At 40.5% G+C, this 22,027-nt stretch overlaps 2 protein-coding genes across 2 annotated transcripts in view; one reads left to right on the top strand and one right to left on the bottom strand.

The window, feature by feature from the left end:
• Positions 1-1,509, bottom strand: part of LOC122733909 (NADH dehydrogenase [ubiquinone] iron-sulfur protein 5-like) — an 8,586-nt gene extending 7,077 nt beyond the window's left edge. Inside the window, exon 1 of the mRNA XM_043974620.1 lies at positions 1,388-1,509. Coding sequence (XP_043830555.1) covers positions 1,388-1,509 — 122 coding nt within the window. The remainder of the gene's footprint in view (positions 1-1,387) is intronic.
• Positions 1,407-22,027, top strand: part of TKTL1 (transketolase like 1) — a 39,301-nt gene continuing 18,680 nt past the window's right edge. The window contains exons 1-4 of the mRNA XM_043974085.1: positions 1,407-1,614; positions 7,205-7,322; positions 8,652-8,765; positions 21,220-21,317. Of these exons, the coding sequence (XP_043830020.1) occupies positions 1,508-1,614; positions 7,205-7,322; positions 8,652-8,765; positions 21,220-21,317 (437 nt within the window). The 5' untranslated portion in view covers positions 1,407-1,507. The remainder of the gene's footprint in view (positions 1,615-7,204; positions 7,323-8,651; positions 8,766-21,219; positions 21,318-22,027) is intronic.

Below are 22,027 nucleotides of genomic sequence, written 5' to 3'. Positions count from 1 at the left end.
TCCACTGCGCCACCTAGCTGCCCCATCTAGTGTACTTAGAAATGTGGTTTTGGGGGGCAATGATAGTTATGTCTGTGTCATACACCTTCACTAGACTATCAACTTCCCAAAAGTCAAACTTTATTTCTTCCCTAAGAGCAAGTCTAGTACTCTGTACGCAGAAGGTGAATTGTACAATTGTCCTGCACTTCTTATCATTTATCTTCTGTCCCCAGTTATTCCCTGTTGATCTACATACTTCACCTAACATCTAAGGAGTTCAAATAGAATTCCTGGGAGTGTGGACGCTGGGGAGCATTTTCTTTTTTTCTTTGCAGGGCAATAAGGGTCAAGTGACTTTCCCAAGGTCACACAGCTAGCAAGTGTTAAGTGTCTGAGGCTGGATTTAAACTCAGGTCTTCCTGACTCCAGGGCCGGTGCTTTATCCACTGCACCACCTAGCTGCCCCTGCTTTTTTTTTTTTTTTTTTTGGTAAGGCAATTGGGGTCAAGTGACTTCCCAGGGTCACACAGCTAGCAAGTGTCAAGTGTCTGAGGGTGGATTTGAACTCAGGTCTTCCTGAATCCAGGGCCGGTGATCTATCCACTGCTCCACCTAGCTGCTCCACCCCACCCCCAAACATTTTCTTAATTTAAATGTCTTGCTCATAATCCCACAGCTAGATCTAAAAAGAATAATATCGTAGCCTCCTTCTTTTGGCATTTTTTTTTGAGTCAATTGGGGTTAAATGACTTGCCCAGGGTCACACGGCTAGTAAGTGTCGAGTGTCTGAGGGTGGATTTGAACGCAGGTCCTCCTGAATCCAGGGCCGGTGCTCTATCCACTGCGCCACCTAGCTGCCCCTAGTAGCCGCCTTCTGAAGAATTTTAAGGAGGCATTTCAGAAATGGTACACATTTATTTCCGTGCCATGCAAAGTGTGCTTTGCAACTGGATTTGAATTAAGAACAATTCCGTTCGGGGGGAAGCTAGGTGGCTCACTGGATAAAGCACCGGACCTGCATTCAGGAGGACCTGAGTTCAAATTTGGCCTTAAACAATTGACACTGTGTGACCCTGGGCAAGTCACTTAACCCTCATTGCCCCACAAAAAAAATGAAAACATTTTTTTTAAAAGAACAATTCCACTTGTATTGGGAGCATCAGCGTCTTTGGTCTGAGGACATGGGTTTTAATTCGGCCTCTGCCATTGAAATGCCCGCCGCACGCATTTGGGGGGGTGGGGGGTGGGCTGCAATTTCTCTCTCAGTAGCTCTAGAAAGCAAGGCCAGGGACCCATTGGGCAGCGAAAGCCGTCCGCGTCTCTGCGGTCGCGCCGCTCCTTCAGCGCGATGGGGAAGGGAGCCCAGGCTGGTCCTGAACCCGGCCAGGCTTCTCTTCTCCATCACCGCCCAGCTGTGGTGAGATCATTTCCTCGAGGAGGCGGGACTTGGGGGGCGTGAAGAAAACGCGCCGCAAGAAGAAGGAGGCATAAGTCGGTTCCTCCCGTTCTCTCGGCCGGCAGCATCATGGCTAGCCACCCCCAGCCCCAGGAGGAGACCCTCCAGGCTCTCCGAGACGTGGCCAATCGCCTGAGGATCCACTCCATCCAGGCTACTTGTGCCTCCAATTCTGGGTAATGCCACACATTCTTTCTTCCGTGGGAAGGTTTAGCAAGGGAGAATGTGGTTTACCGTTGCCCTTCCCCTTTTACTATTCCCCTCCCCTCCCCCATTTGAGGTGGCTCGAGAGATGTGGATAAGCGGAGGGATCGGAAGCTTGGGCGCCCTCGAGTGGGTTGGGTATTCGAGCCGGGGCTCTCTCCATCCCCACGTTTTGTTTTATTGGCTGTTTAAGTGTTCTGTTGGATGCCATAGATAGTGCCAGAAGATGGGAGTGGGGGTGGGGTGTACCCTATCGGCCACCGCCCCTTTAAGACACCACCTCGTGGAAGCAGAGGTGGGAAATGATTTTTATCTCCCTACAAAACCCGCTGCCGCGCTTTTTGGCCCACGAAAAGCCGGCCAGGGGTGGGGTGGGGGGCGGTTATATGAGACGTGATTTGCCCTAGCATCATCATCCCAACTGAACCGTCCTGATTAGGAGGAAGTAGACTGATAGCTTCACAAGGAGAGGAAGTAATTTAAAAGAGCAGGTGACCACAGTTTGATTTCATTCATCCATTTTTTTTTCTTTTCTTTAAACGTTTTTTATATGTATTTTTCTAATTACACAATTTCATTCATTTCTGAGGCAGGGATGCAGGCTTCAGTTCAAATGTTTTTTGGGGGGGGTGGGGTGGGGAAGGCAGGGAAAGCCTGTTTTCTCAGATGTCTAGAAAGAGAACTTAAATCGCCTTTATTTGGCATTTCTATCGAGATTCCTACCACATGCCTAAGATAAAGATAACTCGGGATTAGTTTTGATAGATTTTTTGATTTCTCTGATAAAAGACTGTTTCTTTGGGGACTTCTGCCTAAAATGGCTGCCGAAACAGAACAAGACAGGATGCTCACCTCCCTTACACCTATTGCAGCAAAATCTGAAATCAGTCAACAAGCACTTATTAAATGCTTACTATATTTCAGGCACTGTGCTAAGCACTGGAAATTTGTACCAGGGGCTTCTAATCCACAAATGCATGCGCGCACCTGGGCACGTGTGTGCACCCACACCCACCCACCTACCCCCTTTCAGGAGCAACAAGACAGGACTCCCCTGTAAGCCATATAAGATATTTGATATGAAAAACACTTGACGAGAGAGAATTGAAGAATCACGATTAAGAAACAAAGAATAATTACAAACATTTATATAGCACTTTGCTAGGCACTGTGCTAAGCACTTATTATCTCATTTTATCCTCACATCAACCCTGGGAGGTAGGTGCTATTATTATTCCTATTTTACAGATGAGGAAACTGAGGCAGACAGGTTAAGTGACTTTTCCTTGGTCACAGAGCTAGTAAATATACGAGGTCAGCCCAGCACTCTATTGCCAACTAGCTGCCTTTAAAAAGCCTGAATATGGGGCAGCTAGGTGGTGTACTGGATAGAGCACCAGCCCTGGAGTCAGGAGGACCTGAGTTCAAATCTACCATCAGACACTGGACACTTACTAGCTGTGTGACCCTGGGCAAGTCACTTAACCCTCATTGCCCTGAAAAAAAAATATATATAGGCCTACAACTAAGGCTAACTTACTCTGCAAAGCTAAGTATAGTCCTATGGGGAAAATGGGTTTTTAATGAAACAGAGGACTTTTATAAGCATTTCTGTTAAGACTAGATCTGAGTAGGAGCTTTGAAATGCAAACACAAGAGTCTAGAGAAACCTGGAAGAGGAAATTTATTTTAGCAATTAGAAGGGGTTGTATGATGATGCAGTGCTAACATTCTAAAAGGGGGAGAAAGGTTCCCTTCAGAACCTTAATATCTTCAAAGGATATTGAGGGAGTTGAATAATAAAGACAGGGGGTGGAGGTGGGGATGGGTAAGTTAGATTTGTTCTGAGGGTTTGAAGAGGGGGAAGAGGACTGAGGGTAAAAGGAGGAAGATTGTGATATAGAAAGAAGAAAGGGGATGGAACTTTCTGTTTCTTATAAATGAAGTAGAAGAAGAGTACCACAGAGTACTTTGTACACAGAGGAGAGGGTGGGGGAAACGGGCATCAGATGAACTTTACATTCTTATCTGAAATGGACAAAGAAGCATTGTACACACACACAAACACAGAGTTTGGTGTAGAAATACATCAGATTTAAAAGGGAAACAAGCAGGGATGGGGAGTAGGGTTATGAGGGAGAAAAATACCATGTTGGGAATAGTCAGAAGTAAAACAAACTTCCTGATCCCAAAGAAGAGATTAAAAGGAGAGGGGGAAAAAAGTAAAGCAAAGAACTAGAGTCTCAGGAAGTCCATCACTTGAGGAATGGTGGAACAAATCATGGTAAACAAATGTAATATTATTGCGCTGTAAGAAATGACAAAAGATAGTTTTAGAGAATTCCCAATAGTATGAACTGATGTAGAGTGAAGTAAATAGGACCAGTAGAACAGTTTATAAAAGGACAGTAACACTGCAAAGAAAAATGACCTTGAATGACTTAAGAATTCTGATCAATGCAGTGATTGATCATGTCATCAACAGAGAACCCATGAGTGCAGCATGTTACCCACTTTTTTTTATACCCACCTTTTTTTTGGTGAGGCAATTGGGGTTAAGTGACTTGCCCAGGGTCACACAGCTAGTAAGTGTCAAGTGACTGAGGTCGGATTTGAACTCAGGTCCTCCTGAATCCAGGGCCAGTGCTCTCTCCACTGCGCCACCTAGCTGCCCCTGTTACCCACCTTTTGACAGGGAGGTGATGGAAAGGTACAGAAAGACATATGTCCTTGGATATGGACACCATGTGGATATGTTTTACTTAGTTATTAATAGAGTTTTTTAATTTGTTTTTTAGTGGAGGGAGGTTTGGGGAAGAGGAGGGCTTAATAAAAGTGATGTCAAAAGGGGGATCAAAAAAAGGGGGATCGGGGCGGCTAGGTGGTGCAGTGGATAAAGCACCGGCCCTGGATTCAGGAGTTCCTGAGTTCAAATCCGGCCTCAGACACTTGATACTTACTAGCTGTGTGACCCTGGGCAAGTCACTTAACCCCCATTGCCCCGCAAAAAAAAGGGGGATCAATGAAACATTTAAAATGTACAGAAGAGAAAAGAAGAAAGTAAAGACCAACAGGATCAATCAGTCAACATTTATTAAGCACTTGTTATGTGCTAGGCATGGTCCTAAGCATTGAAAATACAAAAGTCTGTTCCTGCCATCAAGGAACTTACAATCTAATGAGGGAGACAACATATGCAAATATATACAAAGCAAGCTATATACAGGATAAATAAGAAATACTTAACAGAGAAGGTACTAGAATTAAGAGGTAGTGTGGGAGGCTTCCTGTAGAAGATGGGATATGGAGTAAAGTGTAAGAAATTTGGTAAGGGAGAAGGGAACTAAGTTATGAAAGGCTTTGAATGCCAGATGGAACATTTTGTATTTGCTCCTGGAGGCAATAGGGAGCCACTGGAGTTTGAGCAGTGTGTGTGTGTGTGTGTGTGTGTGTGTGTGTGTGTGTGTATAAAGACATGATTGTACCTGCATACTGGTGATTTAGGAAAATCACTGACTGAATGGGGGATAGACTGGAGTGAGGAGAGACTTCAAGCAGGCAACTCCCCCCCCCCCAACAGCTATTGCAATATATCAGGTGTAAGGTGATGAGGGCTTATACCAGGGTGGGTGCATGTCAGAGGAGAGTAGGGTGGGGTGTGTTTGGGAGAGGCTGCAAAGAAAAAAAATATATAATATTTATAATATATATATATATGGTCTTTGCAGCCTCTCCCAAACACACACACACACACATATGATATATCACATTATATATTTTATATATTCTCTTTGCAGCAGCATCTTCCAAACACACCCCACCCTCCTCTCCTCTGACATATACACACATACACATCATATACATATACATATTCAGGTTTGCAAAAGGGGAGCAGTTTTGATTCCTTTTTAGATAATAATGGGATTGTTTCTGTATATTTAATATATAGTATAAGCTGGAAACAGGCTTTTTTAAAGTAAAAAATTTATTTATTTTAGTTTTCAACATTTGTTTACATAAAATTTCCAATTTCAAATTTTTCTCCCTCCCTCCCCTCCCTCCCCCCCTCCTAGACAGCACGTAATCTGATATAGGTTATATATATAATAATAACATTAAACATATTTCAGAAATTAGTCATGTTATAAGAGAAGAATCAGAGCAAAAAGGAAAAACCTCAAAAAAGAAAAACAACAGCAACAAAAACAAAAGAAATAGTATGGTCCATTCAGCATCCATATTCCACAGTTCCTTTTTTTTTTCTGGATTTGGAGAGCCTTTTCCATCATGAGTCCTTTGGAACTCTCTTATACCGTTGGATTGGTGAGAAGAATCTAGTCTATCACAGTTGATCAACACACAATTGGAAACAGGCTTTTTAAAGAATTCACAGGTGTTCCAGGGATAGCAAACAAGTTAGTGCTAGGTGTATCTCTTGTCTAAAGACTTTCTTATGCCTTCTCTTACATCAAAGGTTTTTTTTTTTTTAAGTGAGGCAATGGCGTTAAGTGACTTGCCCAGGGTCACACAGCTAATAAGTGTCAAGTGTCTGAGGTCAGATTTGAACTCAGGTCCTCCTGACTCCAGGGCTGGTGCTCTACCCACTGCCCCACCTTCTGCAGGTTTCTAAGGAAGTTGTGGTTTTGCTTGTTTTTATTTTTCTTCATATGTTTTACCTATATCTTATTAGAAACTGTTCTTAGAAACTTTCTAAATACAAAGCAATGAAGAGCACAATGATTTATTAGGCTAGAGAAATATCACTGATCTTCACAGAACATTCAGTACTTCCTGAAAGAGGTTGGTATTGTATATTTGATGTTGTTCTAGTGGGTTTGATATTTTATTACACTTCTGAAATAAATTCCTAGCCTTCTGAAAATGCCACAAATAAGTTCAAGTGAGAGCAGATCTTTGGTGCTTGTCAATGGCTGTCCTAGAAGATGGGGCAGCCAGGGGTCATAGTGGATAAAGCACTGGCCCTGAAGTTTGGAGGACCCGAGTTGAATTTGCACCTCAGACACTTACTAGCTGTGTGACCCTGGTCAAGTCCCTTAACTCCAATTGCTTTAAACATCTGGGGCCATCTCCCATCATCCTATTAACATATCTTGCCACTGGAGCCAGATGGCTCTGGAGGAGAGAGAGAGAGGCTGGTGACCTTGCACAGCCCTGCCTCACTCGAGTCCAATTCACTGCAAGTCATGACCTCTGTCATGGTCCTCTTCAAGAACGAAGGAGAAACAACAACGACCTAGAAGATGGAATTGCTTTGCATGTTGTAGCTGCTTGATAAATTTTTGTTTTGATTTGAGAAAAGTACAGCGGACCACTTTGGTATTTCATCATTTTAAAGTATGAGGCAGTAAGCTTTTATCAGGCAATGGCTCTTGGTCTCTTCCCCCCTGGCTGGAGTCATAGTAGTCCAGGAGAAATGGTTTTGTTAGTCTTAGTAGTTACTTAGAAGTTAGTTACTTCTTAGAAGGCTGATCAGTCAGTTGGATAATTTGTCATGAGTAGCTTAGTGTTGTATGAAAATGGAAAGTATTATTTTTCTTTCAGTCACCCCACATCTTGCTGCAGTGCAGCCGAAATCATGTCTGTGCTCTTCTTCTACACGATGAAATATAAACCAACAGAACCAGGAAATCCAAGCAATGACCGGTTTATTCTGTCAAAGGTAAGAGGGACAAGGTATCTGGACACAGCTGCCAATGAAGGCTCTTTGAAGATAGATGAAGTACTGAACAAAAGATGGCTTCAGAGCTGTGATGAGTTACCTTATCCTTTTATGTTTCTTTCAATAAGTGTCTTTAAACTGGAAACCTTTAACTATCAGATACTATTTTACTGAAGTCTATTCAATTTGCCTATTCCTACTTTGATTCTCTAGACTCTGATGAGGCATACTCAGAAAGATCACTTTTATTCACACATGGGATTCTAGCAGTATGTGACCCAAGGTCCCAAGGTGCTCTTGCTTCTTCAATATGGCAGGGAGTAGGTTGGGGATGTTGGTTACTGATGAGATCCATTCTCCAGATTCTTTTATTTTTAATTGTTTTTGGTTTGTTTTTTGTCGGGGCAATGAGGGTTAGGTGACTTGCCCAGGGTCACACAGCTAGTAAGTGTCAAGTGTCTGAGGCTGGATTTGAACTCAGGTCCTCCTGAATCCAGGGCCGGCACTTTATTCACTGCAGCATCACTTAGCTGCCCCGCTCCAGATTCTTTTAAAAGGGCCTTTGAGAGTATGTATTTCATCCACCTCGTTTTACAGATGAGAAAACCAAACCCACTGAGATGAAGTGATGTATTTAATGCAATTGTACTACCTACTGCTGGTGCTTTCTCACCCTCATCCATGCCTTTACTTTGAGTTTATTTGTATATGTATATGTATACATACATACATATATAGAATATATTATACATGTGTATATATACATATACATATTTTGTATGTGTGTGTATATATATGTGTACTATTTCTCCCTTCTCCAATTATTTCCCATTTGATTTCCAGGGGCTGACTAGGAAATTAGGTATGGAATTGCTTAACTTGGTGTACGATGTGATCAAGATTGGAGGGAAAGGAAATATTAATTTTCAAATCACAGATTTAGAGATGAAAGGGATGTCCAAGGTCATATAGCCCCTCATTTACAGAGGAAGAAACTGAAATTAAATGACTTGTCCAAGGTCACTGTAGGATTCAGTCAGGTTTTCTGACTTGAAATCTCACACTCTTTCCAAGACCCCACAATTTTAGTTTTCATCTGGAGTCTGAGAAATTTATGCAGTGATATTTAGCCCTTACCTATCCCACATGGATATTGTGAGTATAATCCCTTTGATATTTTCTTAAATGAAAACCTTTGTTGACCTGAGACCATTTATTTGTGAAGTCTTCAATCTGGACATGAGTGAACTTTCTTACTTCTGGGATTCCTTAACAAATACCACTAGAAACTTTCAATTTCTTTTTTCATGAATGAGAGTTCTCCCTCAGGGTCATGCTGCTCCGATCCTGTATGCTGCCTGGGCTGAGGCTGGGGATGTGAACCAAGCTGATCTTTTGAACTTGAGGAAGATTGACTGTGACCTAGAGGGCCACCCTACTCCGGTAAGTTCTCCTTTGGAAGGTCTCTGCCAGTTTGACCTGAACACTGGGGCTGGGGGCAGATGATTGAAATGTAAGTAAATTTTTTTTGGTGAGGCAATTGGGGTTAAGTGACTTACACAGGGTCACACAGCTAGTAAGTGTTAAATGTCTGAGACTGGATTTGAACTCAGGTCCTCCTGACTCCAAGGCTCTACCCACTGTGCTACTTAGCTGCCACAATGTAAGTAAATTCTTACAGCCATTGGGGATCGGAAGGAAGCAAAGCAGCAGCGACCTTGGGCACTGCTGGTGGTGGCAGGGAGACATGTCTGCTGATTATCATATTTCTTCCCCAAAGCTTGAGATACTTGTACATACAAGTTTAAATATTTAGCCTAAAATTACAAGCAGGGGTGATAACAAGAAAAGGGGGCCAATCATAACTCTCATTTATAGAATATTTCAAGGTATATAAAGTACTTTCTTTACAACCACCTGCAAAGAAGGCAGTGGGGTGACGGGCTGCCAAAGAGAAGAAACATTATATAGGGTGGGCCACAAGTCATGACGTTTTATTAGGTTTTTTTGTTTGTTTGTTTGTTTGGTTTTTTTTCGGGGCAATGAGGGTTAAGTGACTTGCCCAGGGTCACATAGCTAGTAAGTGTCAAGTGTCTGAGGCCAGTTTTGAACTCAGGTCCTCCTGAATCCAGGGCCGGTGCTCTATCCACTATGCCACATAGCTGCCCCTAATAGCTTTTTGAAAATGATTTTTTCTTTATTTTTCACCATTTACAAGATTTGACTTCATATGTAATGTCAATTCATTTCCTATATATACTGTATATGATGCTATGGTATTGTAAATTAAAAACAAAGGAATTATTATATATTGAAACCCCTTAGTGGCTTCTCCCTCCCCACCCCGCCCCAATAAGGATTCACACAAAGAAAAAAAGTGGCAAAATTAAGGGAGTTCAGGATCCATACTAATAAAATATACTGTAGTTGGAGTGCTCTGATTCTATCCCTTTGCCCAAATCTGGGTCCCTCCATTCATAATCTTTTTTTTTTTTTGGTGAGGAAATTGGGGTTAAGTGACTTGCCCAAGGTCACAGCTAGTAAGTGTCAAGTGTCTGAGTTCAGATTTGAACTCAGGTCCTCCTGAATCCAGGGCTGGTGCTTTATCCACTGTGCCACCTAGCTTCCCCCCTCCATTCATAATCAGTCCTCCATAGCTGAAACTTGTTTTGCTTGCTCATCTTTTTCCCTTCTCATCTTAACAACCCGCCCCTGCTCTTTCCTTCTCTCCATCTCATATTTCCCTGTTGACTTTAATATATTTCTGCACTAAACTCTGTGTGTGTGTGTGTGTGTGTGTGTGTGTGTGTTCAGCCTTCCTTTGCCTGGCACAGATCAGCATGAAAGGTTCCTGTGATGCGTGTTCTACCCATTCCTATGTTTATATATTCTTCTGTTACATCCCAGTTATGAGAAATAGTTAAGTACCTCCCTCTTCTTCATTTCTTTCCTTGTGTAGTCTCTCTTCCTTTCTTTTAAAATTCTCTTAAATCAGGGGGCAGCTAGGTGGCGCAGTGGATAAAGCACAGGCCCTGGATTCAGGAGGACCTGAGTTCAAATGTGGCCTCAGACACTTAACACTTACTAGCTGTGTGACCCTGGGCAAGTCATTTAACCCTCATTGCCCTGCAAAAACAAAACAAAATAAAACAATTGCCCTCTAAAAAAAAAAAAGAAAATTCTCTTAAATCATACCCCCAAAAGCACAAAACCAAACCCACACCATGAGTTTATCTTTCTTTACTCCTTCATCGACCCATGAAGACGGCAGCATTCTAAAGTGATGATGAATATAAGTACTTTTTTCAGTCCCTTCCAATTTCTCCAATGTATTTACCTTTCTGGGTTTCTCTCATCTTTGATGTTTGCATTTCAAAGATTCCAACCAGTTCTGGCTTTCTCAACAGAAAGTAATGCTTCAAAGTCCTCTGTTCGATTAAAAGAAAAGCTAATTGAACTGTAGGGAGGAGATATAGATAGCAATTCAATAATTGTTGGGGACTTCAGTGGCTCTCTTTTTCTTGAAAAGACTAGTAAAATAGATAAATCATTAGTTAATTTGAAAACCAAATGACTGAGATTGAAAATGAAAAAGGAGAATTGACAAAAGATAAAGAAATAAAGGAAATTGTTACAAAGGACATATGAAGGAAGATGCTATCTGCATCCACAGAAAGAAGTTATATATATATATGTGTGTGTGTGTGTGTGTGTGTGCGTGTGTATATATATATATACACACACACATATATGTATATACACATACATATGTATATATGTATGTATAGAATGATTTTACACACACATACACACATTTGTGTCTAATGGTAGTCATCTTTAGGTTGGGGATGGGGAGGGAAGAAAAAAATTACACGATAACTTTATTATATATTTAAAAGGAATAGTAAGCAGGGGCGGCTAGGTGGCGCAGTGGATAAAGCACCGGCCCTGGATTCAGGAGTTACTGAGTTCAAATCCGGCCTCAGACACTTGACACTTACTGGCTGTGTGACCCTGGGCAAGTCACTTAACCCCCATTGCCCCACAAAAAAAAAAAAAAAGGAATAGTAAGCAAGAAATTAGATTTGTGGTTTCATGGGCAATCATCTTAAAAAAAATTATACTGTTATGGAAATGCTTGTTTTATTCCATAAATTAAAAAAGAAATCATTTTGCCTAATTATGTGCCAACAAATCTTATGATTTAAACGAAATATATGAATACCTGTAAAAACATTAAATACCTACCTAGATTAATAGAATAAGAAATAATATAATAATTAATAATAATAAATAATTCATAGAACAAGAAATAGAGACTTTAAATAACTCGATCTTAGAAAAAGAGTTTGACCAAGCCGAAAATGAACTTGTAAAAGAAAAAAGACTAAACCTAGATAGAATGCCCTTGTAAATGTCAGGAAGGAGAATGAACTCTGATTTTATCTAAATTATAGGTAGTATGCCGTCTTTTCTCTATTTTTGCAAACTCCTATTAAACAAAAATGATGCTAATTCCCAAACTGGGAAGAAAGAAAACAAAACCATAGGCCGGTAAGTGTCTGAGGCCAGATTTGAACTCGAGTATTTCCGACTCCAGGTCTCGAACTTTATCCGCTGCAGTGCCATCTAGCTGTCCCAGCATCTACCTACTATAAGTTGTTCAGCTATTCTGCAGCTTAGTTTTTAGTTGTTTGCTATGGGTGGGTTCTTTTCCTCTTACTTTGATATCTTTGGGGTATAGAACTAGTAGTTGTATAGTTGGGTTAATGAGCATGCCCAGTTTAGTACCGGGGGGCATACATAGTTCCAAATTGACTTCCAGAAGCCGGATCAATTCACAGCTTTACCAGTGGTGCATTAATGTATCTGCTTTTCTGTTGTCCCTCCAACATTTGTCATTTTTGTCCATCTGGTGGGTGTGACATGGAAACTCAGAATTGCAGATACCTCTAGGGAAAGTTAAGGATCCTACTGATTCATATGTCAGTATAAATCAATAAGATCTCTTTTCTTTCGACGGTCGAGATGAGATTAGCTACACTAATATCGAGAATTAGGCAATTTTGGAGCTTGAGGCACTTCAGGGGATAGGAAAGACTTAGGTGAACACACTGGGATTTAGATAAAAATAAAGTCACTGACTATAGGCTGGAGTTCCAGGTCTTGGAACAAGGGACCAAATTGTCCAGGAAGGAGGACAAGAGCATGGGGTTGTTTAAGGGTCACATATGACAACATGTAAGGTACTTTGTAAATTGATATAAAGTATTAAAAGTACTATACAGGGCAGCTAGATGGCTCAGTGGATAGAGCACCAGCCCTGGAGTCAGGAGGACCTGAGTTCAAATCTGGCCTCAGACACTTAACACTTACTGGCTGTGTGACCCTGGGCAAGTCACTTAACCCCAATTGCCTCAGAAAAAGTGCTATACAAATGTCAATATTCATATTAATGGTAATGATAATCAGGAGATCTAGGTTTGAATCCCTGTTTGGCTATCTCCAGGATATAGGACACAAAGAGGTAGGCAGATAACAAAGAAAAACAGTCTATTTTCTTTTTTTTAAATCATAAAAGTATTTTATTATTTTCCAGTTACATGTAGTTTTCAACATCTGTTTTCATAAGATTTCTCGTTCCAAATTTTTCTCCCACCCTTCCCTCCCCCATCCCTAAACCAGAAAGCAATCTGATACAGGTTCTATTTGTACAATCATATTAAACATATTTCTGCATTAGTAAAAAACAGTCTATTTTCTTTCTTTTTTTTTTTTAGGGCAATGGGGTTTAAGTGACTTGCCCAGGGTCACACAGCTAGTAAGTGTCTGAGGCTAGGTTTGAACTCAAGTCCTCCTGAATCCAAGGCTAGTGCCTTATCCACTGTACCACCTAGCTGCCCCCAAAACAGTCTATTTTCAAAATTTTCTTTAATGTCAGTGCCCAACTCAAGAAAGGAGAAGAAAAGAGTCATCTTCCTTCCTGTGCTATGTGGTTGCTTGTGGTAAGGATCAAGAACTTACCTAGTCTTATTAGTAGCATAGTTCAGCTATATCCAGGATTATTATCTATACAGATAAGCTTCACATACAACAAAATATTTCGAGCAGCCCTTTTTTGGGCAGATAAAAACTTGGAAATGAAGTAGATGTCCACCAATTGGGGATGGCTAAACAAATTGTTGTATGTGAATGTAATGAAATGCTATAAGAAACGATGAATACAATAACTACAGAGAAGCAAACAGAGTGAAGGAAATGGAACTAGGGAAACAATTTACACAATAACTAGAGCTTTGTAAATAAAACTGAACACCATAATTATAATGACCCCAAAATTGTCCCGGGGTGGGGGAAAGAGAACACAAGAGACAGAGAAAGACAGAGAAATATGAAAGATAGAGACACACAGAGACAGAGAGAAAGAGAAATGTGTGTGAGAGAGACAGAAAGATGAGAGACAGACACACAGAGATAGAGAAATGTCAGAGACAGAGAGAAAAAGATGAGAGAGACAGATATATAAGAGAGAAAGAGAAAGACAGAGAAAAATAGAGAGAGACAAACGGAAGGAGACAGAGAGAAAGGGAGAAAAATATGAGAGACGGAGAGACAGAAGGACAGAGAAATATGAGAAAGAGAAATATAAGAGACAGAGAAAGAAAAATGTGTGTGTGAGAGGAATATGAGAGAGACAGAAACAGAGAAATATGACATAAAAAGAGAGAGAGGCAAGGAGAGAAATATGAGAGGCAGAGACACACAGACAGAGAGAAAGAGAAATGTGAGAGACAGAGAGAGAAATATGAGGCAGTGAGACTAAAGGACAGAAATATGAGAGAGAGAGAGGCAGAGAGACACAGAGAGAAATATGAGAGACAGACAGAGAAAGAGAAATGTGAGAGATGGAGACAGAAAGGGAGAGAAATATGAGAGACAGGGAGAGAGAGAAATATAAGAGACGATACATAGAGACAGAAAGAGAAATGTGAGAGAAAGACAGAGAAATATGAGAGAGACAGAGACAGAAAGAAATATGAGAGACAGAGACCCAGAGAGACAAAGAGAAAGAAAAATGTGTGAGAGAGAAATGTGAGAGGTAGAAACAGAAATGGAGAGATATATGAGAGATAGAAAGACAGAGAAGTATGAGAGAGACAGAAATATGAGAGAGAGAGAGAAATGTGAGAAACAGAAATGGAGAGAAATATGAGAGAGACATGAGAGAAAAAGAAAAAATATGAGAGAAAGAGAAATGTGAGATACAGATGGAGAGAAAGGGGGAGAAATATGAGAGACAGACACACAGAGAGAAAGAAATGTGAGAGATGGAGACAGAAAGGGAGAGAAATATAAGAGACAAAGATACGTAGAGACAGAAAGAGAAATATGAGAGATACAGAGACAGAAAGAGACATATGAGAGAGAAAGAAACAGAGAAATATGAGAGAGACAGAGACCCAGAGAGACAAAGAAAAAAGAGAAATGTGAGAGGTAGAGACAGAAAGGGAGAGAAATATGAGAGACAGGGAGAGACAGAAAGATAGGAAAACATGAGAGAGAAAGAGAGAGACACAGAAATATGAGAGACAAAGGCACAGAGACAGAGATGTGATAGAGACAGAGATAAATATGAGAGACAGAGACAGAAAAATGTGAGAGACAGATGGAGAGAAAGGGAGAGAAATATGAGAGACGGAGAGAAATATGACAGAGACGCTCAGAAACAGAAAGAGAAATGGGATAGACAGAAAAAGAAATGAGAGACAGAAAAATGTAAGAGATTCACAGAGAGAAATATGAGAGACAGAGACAAAAAGAGAGAAAAATATGAGAGAGACAGAAAGAAAAATATGAAAAGGACAAAGAGAGGAATATGAGAGACAGAGGGAGAGAGAAATGTGAGACACAAAGACCGAGAAATATGAGAGATAGAAAGATAGAAATATGAGAGAGACAGAGAAAGGGAGAGAAATATGAGAGACAGACAAATGTGACAGAGACAGAAATATGAGAGAGACAGAAAGACAGAGGCATAGAGAGAGAAATGTGAGAGACAGGGAAAGACAGAAGAAAGACAGAAATAAGAGGAAGAAAGAGACAGAAATATGAAAGACAGAGACACAGAAACAGAAGGAAATGGGAGACAGATAGAAAAATATGAGAGAGACAGAAAGAAATGTGTGAGAGATATATGAGAGAAAGAGAGACAGAAAAATATATGAGACAAAGAAATATGAAAGACAGAGAGAGAAAAATATGAAAGAGATAGAGAGAGGAATATGAGAGACAGAGACACACAGAGACAGAGGGAAAGAGAAATGTGAGACACAGAGACCGAAAGAGAGAAATAGGAGAGACGGAAACAGAGAAATAGGAGAGACGGAAACAGAGAAATAGGAGAGACAGAAACAAAGAGGAAGGGAGAGAAATATGAAAGACAGAAAGAGAAATATGAGACAGACACAGAGAGAGAGAGAGAGAAAGAGAGAGACAGAAAAATATGAGAGAGACGGAGACAGAGAGAAAGGGAGAGAAATATGAGAGACAGGGAGAGACAGAAATACAGAGAAATCTGAGAGAGAAAGAGACAGAGATGGAGAGAGAAATAAGAGACACAGAAAAAAAGAGAAATGTGAGAGTAAAAGAAATATGAGAGACAGAGACAGGGAGAGAAATATGAGAGACAGAGACATACAGAGACAGAGAGAAATGTGAGAGACAGAGACAGAAAGACAGAAATATGATAGAGACAGAAAGAAATATGAAAGAGACAGAGACAGAAATATGAGAGACAGAGAAACAGAGAAAGAGAAATATCAGAGACAGAGAAATAAGAGAAACAGAAATGTCAGAGATAATGAAATGTGAGAGAAAGGACAAAGAAATATCAGAAAGATACATAGAGAGAAATATGAGAGACACATGCAGAAAGAGAGAAATATGAGAGACAGAATATTTTTCTGTAAATATGAGAGACAGAGACACGGAGACAGAGAAAGAGAAATGTGAGAGAGAGAGAGATATGAGAGAGACAGAATTATGAAAGAGGCAGAGAGACAGAGACACAGAAAGAGAGAGAAAGAGAAATATGAGAGACAGAGATACTGAGAGACTGAAAGAGAAATGTGGGATACAGAAACAGAGAGAAAGGGAGGGAAATACGAGAGCCAGAGACACACAAAGACAGAGAGAAAGAGAGAAAAAGATGAGACAGAGAAATATGAGAAAGAGACAGAAAAAGAGAAAGAGAAAGAGAAACGTGAGAGACATATAGAGAAAGAGAAAAATATGAGACAGAGACAGAAAGACAGAAATATGAGAGAAGGACACACAGAGACAAAGAAATGTGAAACAGAGACAGAAAGAGAAATGTGAGAGAGAGAAAAGGTGAGACAGACAGAGACAGACAGAGACATGAGAGAGAGAGAAAGACAGAGAAAGAAAGATGGGAGAGACAAAGACAGAAAGAAATATGAGGGAGTGAGACTGAAAGACAGAAATGTGAGAGACAGAGACGCAGAGAGAAAGAGATGTGAGAGATGGAGACAGATAAAGGGAGAGATATGAGAGACAAGGAGAGACAGAAATACAAAAAACATGAAAGAGAAATATGAGAAAGAGATATACAGAGACAGAGAAATGAGAGACACATAGAAAAAGAGAAACATGAGAGACAGACTGAGAAATATGAGACAGATAGAGGCACATGAGAGACAGAGACAGAGAGAAATAGGGAGAAATATGAGAGAGACAAAGAGAAATACGAGAGAGAAAGAGACAGGTAGAGAGAGAAATATGAGAGACAGGGACACAGAAACAGAAAGAAAGAAAAGTTGGAGACAGAGACAGAAAAAGAGAAAAAGTGAGACAGAAAGACAGAAATATGAAAGATAGTAACACAGAGACAGAAAAATGTAAGACAGTGAGAGAGAAAAATATGAGTAAGAGACTTAGAGACAGGAATATGAGAGACAGAGGGAAAGAAATGTGAGAGAGACGGAGAGAAATATGAGTCAGAGACAGAAAGACAGAGAAATACGAGAAAGGAACAGAGACAGAAATATGAAAGAGAGACAAATGTTGGAGACAGAGACAGAAAGAAACATATGAGAGAGGGAGACAGAGACAGAAAGACAAATATGAGAGAGAAAGAGACAGAGAAATATGAGGGGGAAAGAGACAGAGAACTATGAGACAGAAACACACAGAGACAGAGAAAGAAATGCCAGAGATAGAAAGATAAATATGAGAGACAGAAAGATAGTGAAATATGAGAAAGAGACACATAAATATGAGAGATAGAGACACAGAGAGATGTAGAGAAAGAAATGAGAGATAAAGAGATAGAGAAAAATGTGAGACAGAAAGAGAAATGTGGGATACAGAAACAATGACAGAGAAATATGAGAAAGAGACAAAGAGAGAAATATCAGAGACAGAGACAGACCGATACAGAAAGAGAAATGTGAGAGACAAAGACAGAGAAATATGAGAGAGAAAGGGACAGATACAGAGAGAGAAATATGAGGGACAGAGACAGAGAAATATGAAAGACAGAGACACTCAGAGACAGAGGAGAAATGTGAGACACATAGACCAAAAGTGAGAGAAATATGAGAAAGAGAAATATGAAAGAGACAGAGATACTCAGAGACAGAGAGAAAGAGAAATGCAAGAAACAGAGACAGAAAGAGAAAAATATGAGAGACAGAGAAAGACAAATATGAGAGATAGACAAATGTGAGAGACAGAAATGAGAGAAACAGAGAGAGAAATATGAGCAAGAAACAAGACAATGATAGAAATATGAGAGAGACAGACAGAAAGAGAAATGTAAGAGACAGAAAGACAGAGAAATACAAGAGAGACAGAGAGACATGCAGAGAGAGAAATGTGAGAGACATAGACACACCCAGAGACAGAGAGAAAGAGAAATATGGTAGAGACAGAAAGAGAAATATGAAAGACAGACTTAAACAGAGAAAGAGATATGAGAGAGACACAGAAAGAGACAAATATAAGAGAATATTAATTTATTGTTACCCACGTTTCATGTGTTAGTTGGCTTTATTGAACCATATTTTTCATTCCTTTGTTACATTGGATGACTTGTTGGGCAATGGAGAGAAGGGAGGGATATATTTGGTAATGAAGGCTATGCAAAAACAAAAGCTGCCACTAAAAATATTTCTTTATTTTTTTGGCGGAGCAATGAGGGTTTAAGTGACTTGCCCAGGGTCACAGTGTCAAGTGTCTGAGGCCGGATTTGAACTCAGGTCCTCCTGAATCCAGGGCCGGTGCTTTATCCACTGCGCCACCTAGCTGCCCCCCATATTTTGGGGGGCATATTTTCTGAGTTCAAATCCGGCCTCAGACACTTGACACTTACTAGCTGTGTGACCCTGGGCAAGTCACTTAACCCTAAGTGCCTCACAAAAAACCCCCAAAACAATTTAATGGGGGGAGACAACAGGAAAACAAATATATACGAAACGTTATTGACTTCTGTTGATCCTAGAGTCCATTACATCAAGGAAGGACATATACATAAAGTGCTATGTATGTCTTAAGTCAGTCCATGAAGATTTATTAAGCATTTACTAGGTGCCAGGCAGTTTGCTAAATATGCACTATAAGATTTATATTTTATATGATAAATCTGTATTTTATAAAAACATGTTTTATAAAATATAAAATTATAACATTAAGGTACAATAGGTGTCAGCTGTTATTAAGCATTATTAAACTATAAAACATTTAGTGGGAGCTATACTAATAGCAAGGAATCTGAAGGGAAGAGAGGGGCATCAGAAAAAAGCTATATGGAATAAAATTGTGGGAGAGAGAAGGGGTCTAGGGAAAAGCCAAGGCAGGGGCCAGATAAGAGGAAGGTGGGTTGGTAGGGACAGAAGTCAGTATTAGCAACAGAGGGACTAGAAGAAAAGATAGATGGAGAGATTGAATAGTTGGGAAGGAAACTAAAATGAATTATTTCATATTGGCTGGTGGTGCTGACCCTAAATTTATGCTGGAATCAGGAAGACCTGAACGTTCAAATGTGGTCTCAAACACTTACTGGCTGTGTGACCTTGGGCAAGTCAGGTAACCTCTTTCTGTTTCAGTTTTCTCAACTATAAAATAATAATAGTACCTATCTTCCAGGGTTTTTGTAAGGATCAAATGAGATATTTGTAAAAAGTGCTTAGCACGGGGCAGCTAGGTGGCGCAATGGATAGAGCACCGGCCCTGGATTCAGGAGGACCTGAGTTCAAATCCGACCTCAGACACTTGACACGTACTAGCTCTGTGACCCTGGGCAAGTCACTTAACCCCAATTGCCCTGCCAAAAAAAAAAGTGCTTAGCACAACGCCTGGCATGTAGTAAGTGTTATGTAAATGCTTATTCCCTTTCCTCTCCATTCTTGTCCTTTATCCTTATTTTGAGAGCTTTGGCATCAACTTTGGATCTTTGTGCCTGACCCTATCTATTCTTGGAAATGGTGTTCTTGGCCTGTTTTCATACCAATTCCACGTGCCTTTAACACACTGCTTATGTAATAAAACGAAATCGTGCTTCTTGCAGAAAACTGTATTCTCTTGGATGACCAAGTGGAAGGATGAGACTCAAGACAATAAGATTGTTCATATGACAAGATGCACAAAAAGGAGAGGGATGGGATATTCTCTTATTTCCACAATAGTTATGATTGTGTTAATCTACGCTTCCAATATGCCATTTCATCTGTGATTCTGGAAGGCAGGAAAACCTGAACATGACCTCTAAAACCTGCTTTCTTTAACTCTTCTGGTTTCCAAGAAACCAAATTCTTTCTCTCTCTCTTTTTTTTTTACAGGGCATGAGGGTTAAGTGACTTGCCCAAGGTCACACAGCTAGTAAGTGTCAAGAGTCTGAGGTCGGATTTGAACTCAGGGCCAGTGCTTTATCTGCTGCGCCACCTAGCTGCCCTTAAATTCTCTTTTAAAAACAAAAACTTTGGGGGCAGCTTGGTGGCACTGCAGTGAATAAAGCACCGGCCCTGGATTCAGGAGGACCTGAGCTCAAATCCGACCTCAGTCACTTGACACTTAGTAGCTGTGTGACCCTGGGCAAGTCACTTAATCCTCATTGCCCCACAAAACAACAACAACAAACAAAAACAAAACAAAAAAACCCCCCAAAACCTTCAACACATATACTAGACACCTAGTTTGTACATGGATGACTCCTGGGAAATTAGCAAGTATCTACCATGCTTTGCATTTTCTTCTTGACTTTTAAGTTCCATTTAGGCTGCTATCTGGAAGGGAAGCCTTGGGCTTGTGTAGGTGTGATGGAGAAAATGTACATTAATATCAGTTTGGTGAGAGAAGACATTTGGATTTTGTTTTTCAAAGTGTGTCTACAGAATAGTACTCTATTGTGGGGAACTACTGGTCACAAACCCTCTCTGCAAATGACAATCGGCAACTATTCTACAAATCTTATAGTCTTAGGGAGTTTCCTGGGGTACTAAGAGGTTAAAGGCCTTGTCCAGGGGAACGCAGCTGGTATGTGCCAGTGCTGAGATTAGAACCCCAAACTTCCTGACTCCAAGGATACCGTGCTACTTCATTTTTTTTAAGTGAGGCAATTGGGGTTAAGTGACTTGCCCAGGGTCACACAGCTAGTAAGTGTTAAGTGTCTGAGGCCAGATTTGAACTCAGGTCCTCCTGACTCCAGGGCTGATGTTCTATCCACTGCTCTACCTAGCTGCTCCCGTGCTACTTCTTTAAGTGCTATGGAGACAAAGCCAGAATGAGCCAATCTTTCTCGTCTACTATAGCTTGGTACTATGGCAGCTGTGTTTCATGGCTTTAATTTAATTCATTTTGTCTTTCCTTGTTTCTATGACAGAGACTTTCATTTGTTGATGTGGCAACTGGTTCTCTTGGGCAGGGACTTGGTGCTGCCTGTGGAATGGCTTATACTGGAAAATATTTTGATAAAGCCAGGTAAGAGATCAAGTTGGAAGACCAATTATTCATTTGCTTCCTGTAGGGATTTTCCTTTTTATCTTTTTTCCCCCACTTTTTTTTGGTTTTGTTTTCTGTATTTTTGGCGGGGCAATGGGGGTTAAGTGACTTGCCCAGGGTCACACAGCTAGTAAGTGTCAAGTGTCTGAGGCTGGATTTGAACTCGGGTCCTCATGAATCCAGGGCCTGTGCTTTATCCACTGCACCACCTAGCTGCCCACCTTTTCCCCACTTTGGAAATCCAATGATTATCTTTTTTTTTTTTTTAAGTGAGGCAATTGGGGTTAAGTGACTTGCCCAAGGTCACACAGCTAGTAAGTGTTAAGTGTCTGAGGCCGGATTTGAACTCAGGTACTCCTGACTCCAGGGCCGGTGCTCTATCCACTGTGCCACCTAGCTGCCCCTAATGATTATCTTAAGGGTAAGATTATACTAAGTAGAAAGGTAATAAAGGGCATCAACTCCTTAAATAATTTCTAGAATCTCAGATTGAATTTTAAGTAATCTGCTTATAATGCAAAAGCTGGCTTCTGGGGACATTTAACTCTTGCCCTGTATTCTTTTTGAAACACTGGCAAAGACATAGTCTAGACTGAGCCTAAAAATAGCACGTCCCGGTTTGACAAGGATTTTTGGTTCATGTTTTGTCAATATATATAAGAGATGGCATAGTATCATGGAGAGAAGAC

This window comes from Dromiciops gliroides, chromosome X, assembly GCF_019393635.1.
Source record: "Dromiciops gliroides isolate mDroGli1 chromosome X, mDroGli1.pri, whole genome shotgun sequence".
NCBI lineage: Eukaryota > Metazoa > Chordata > Mammalia > Microbiotheria > Microbiotheriidae > Dromiciops > Dromiciops gliroides.
This window is presented reverse-complemented; position numbering and strand designations above follow the sequence as displayed.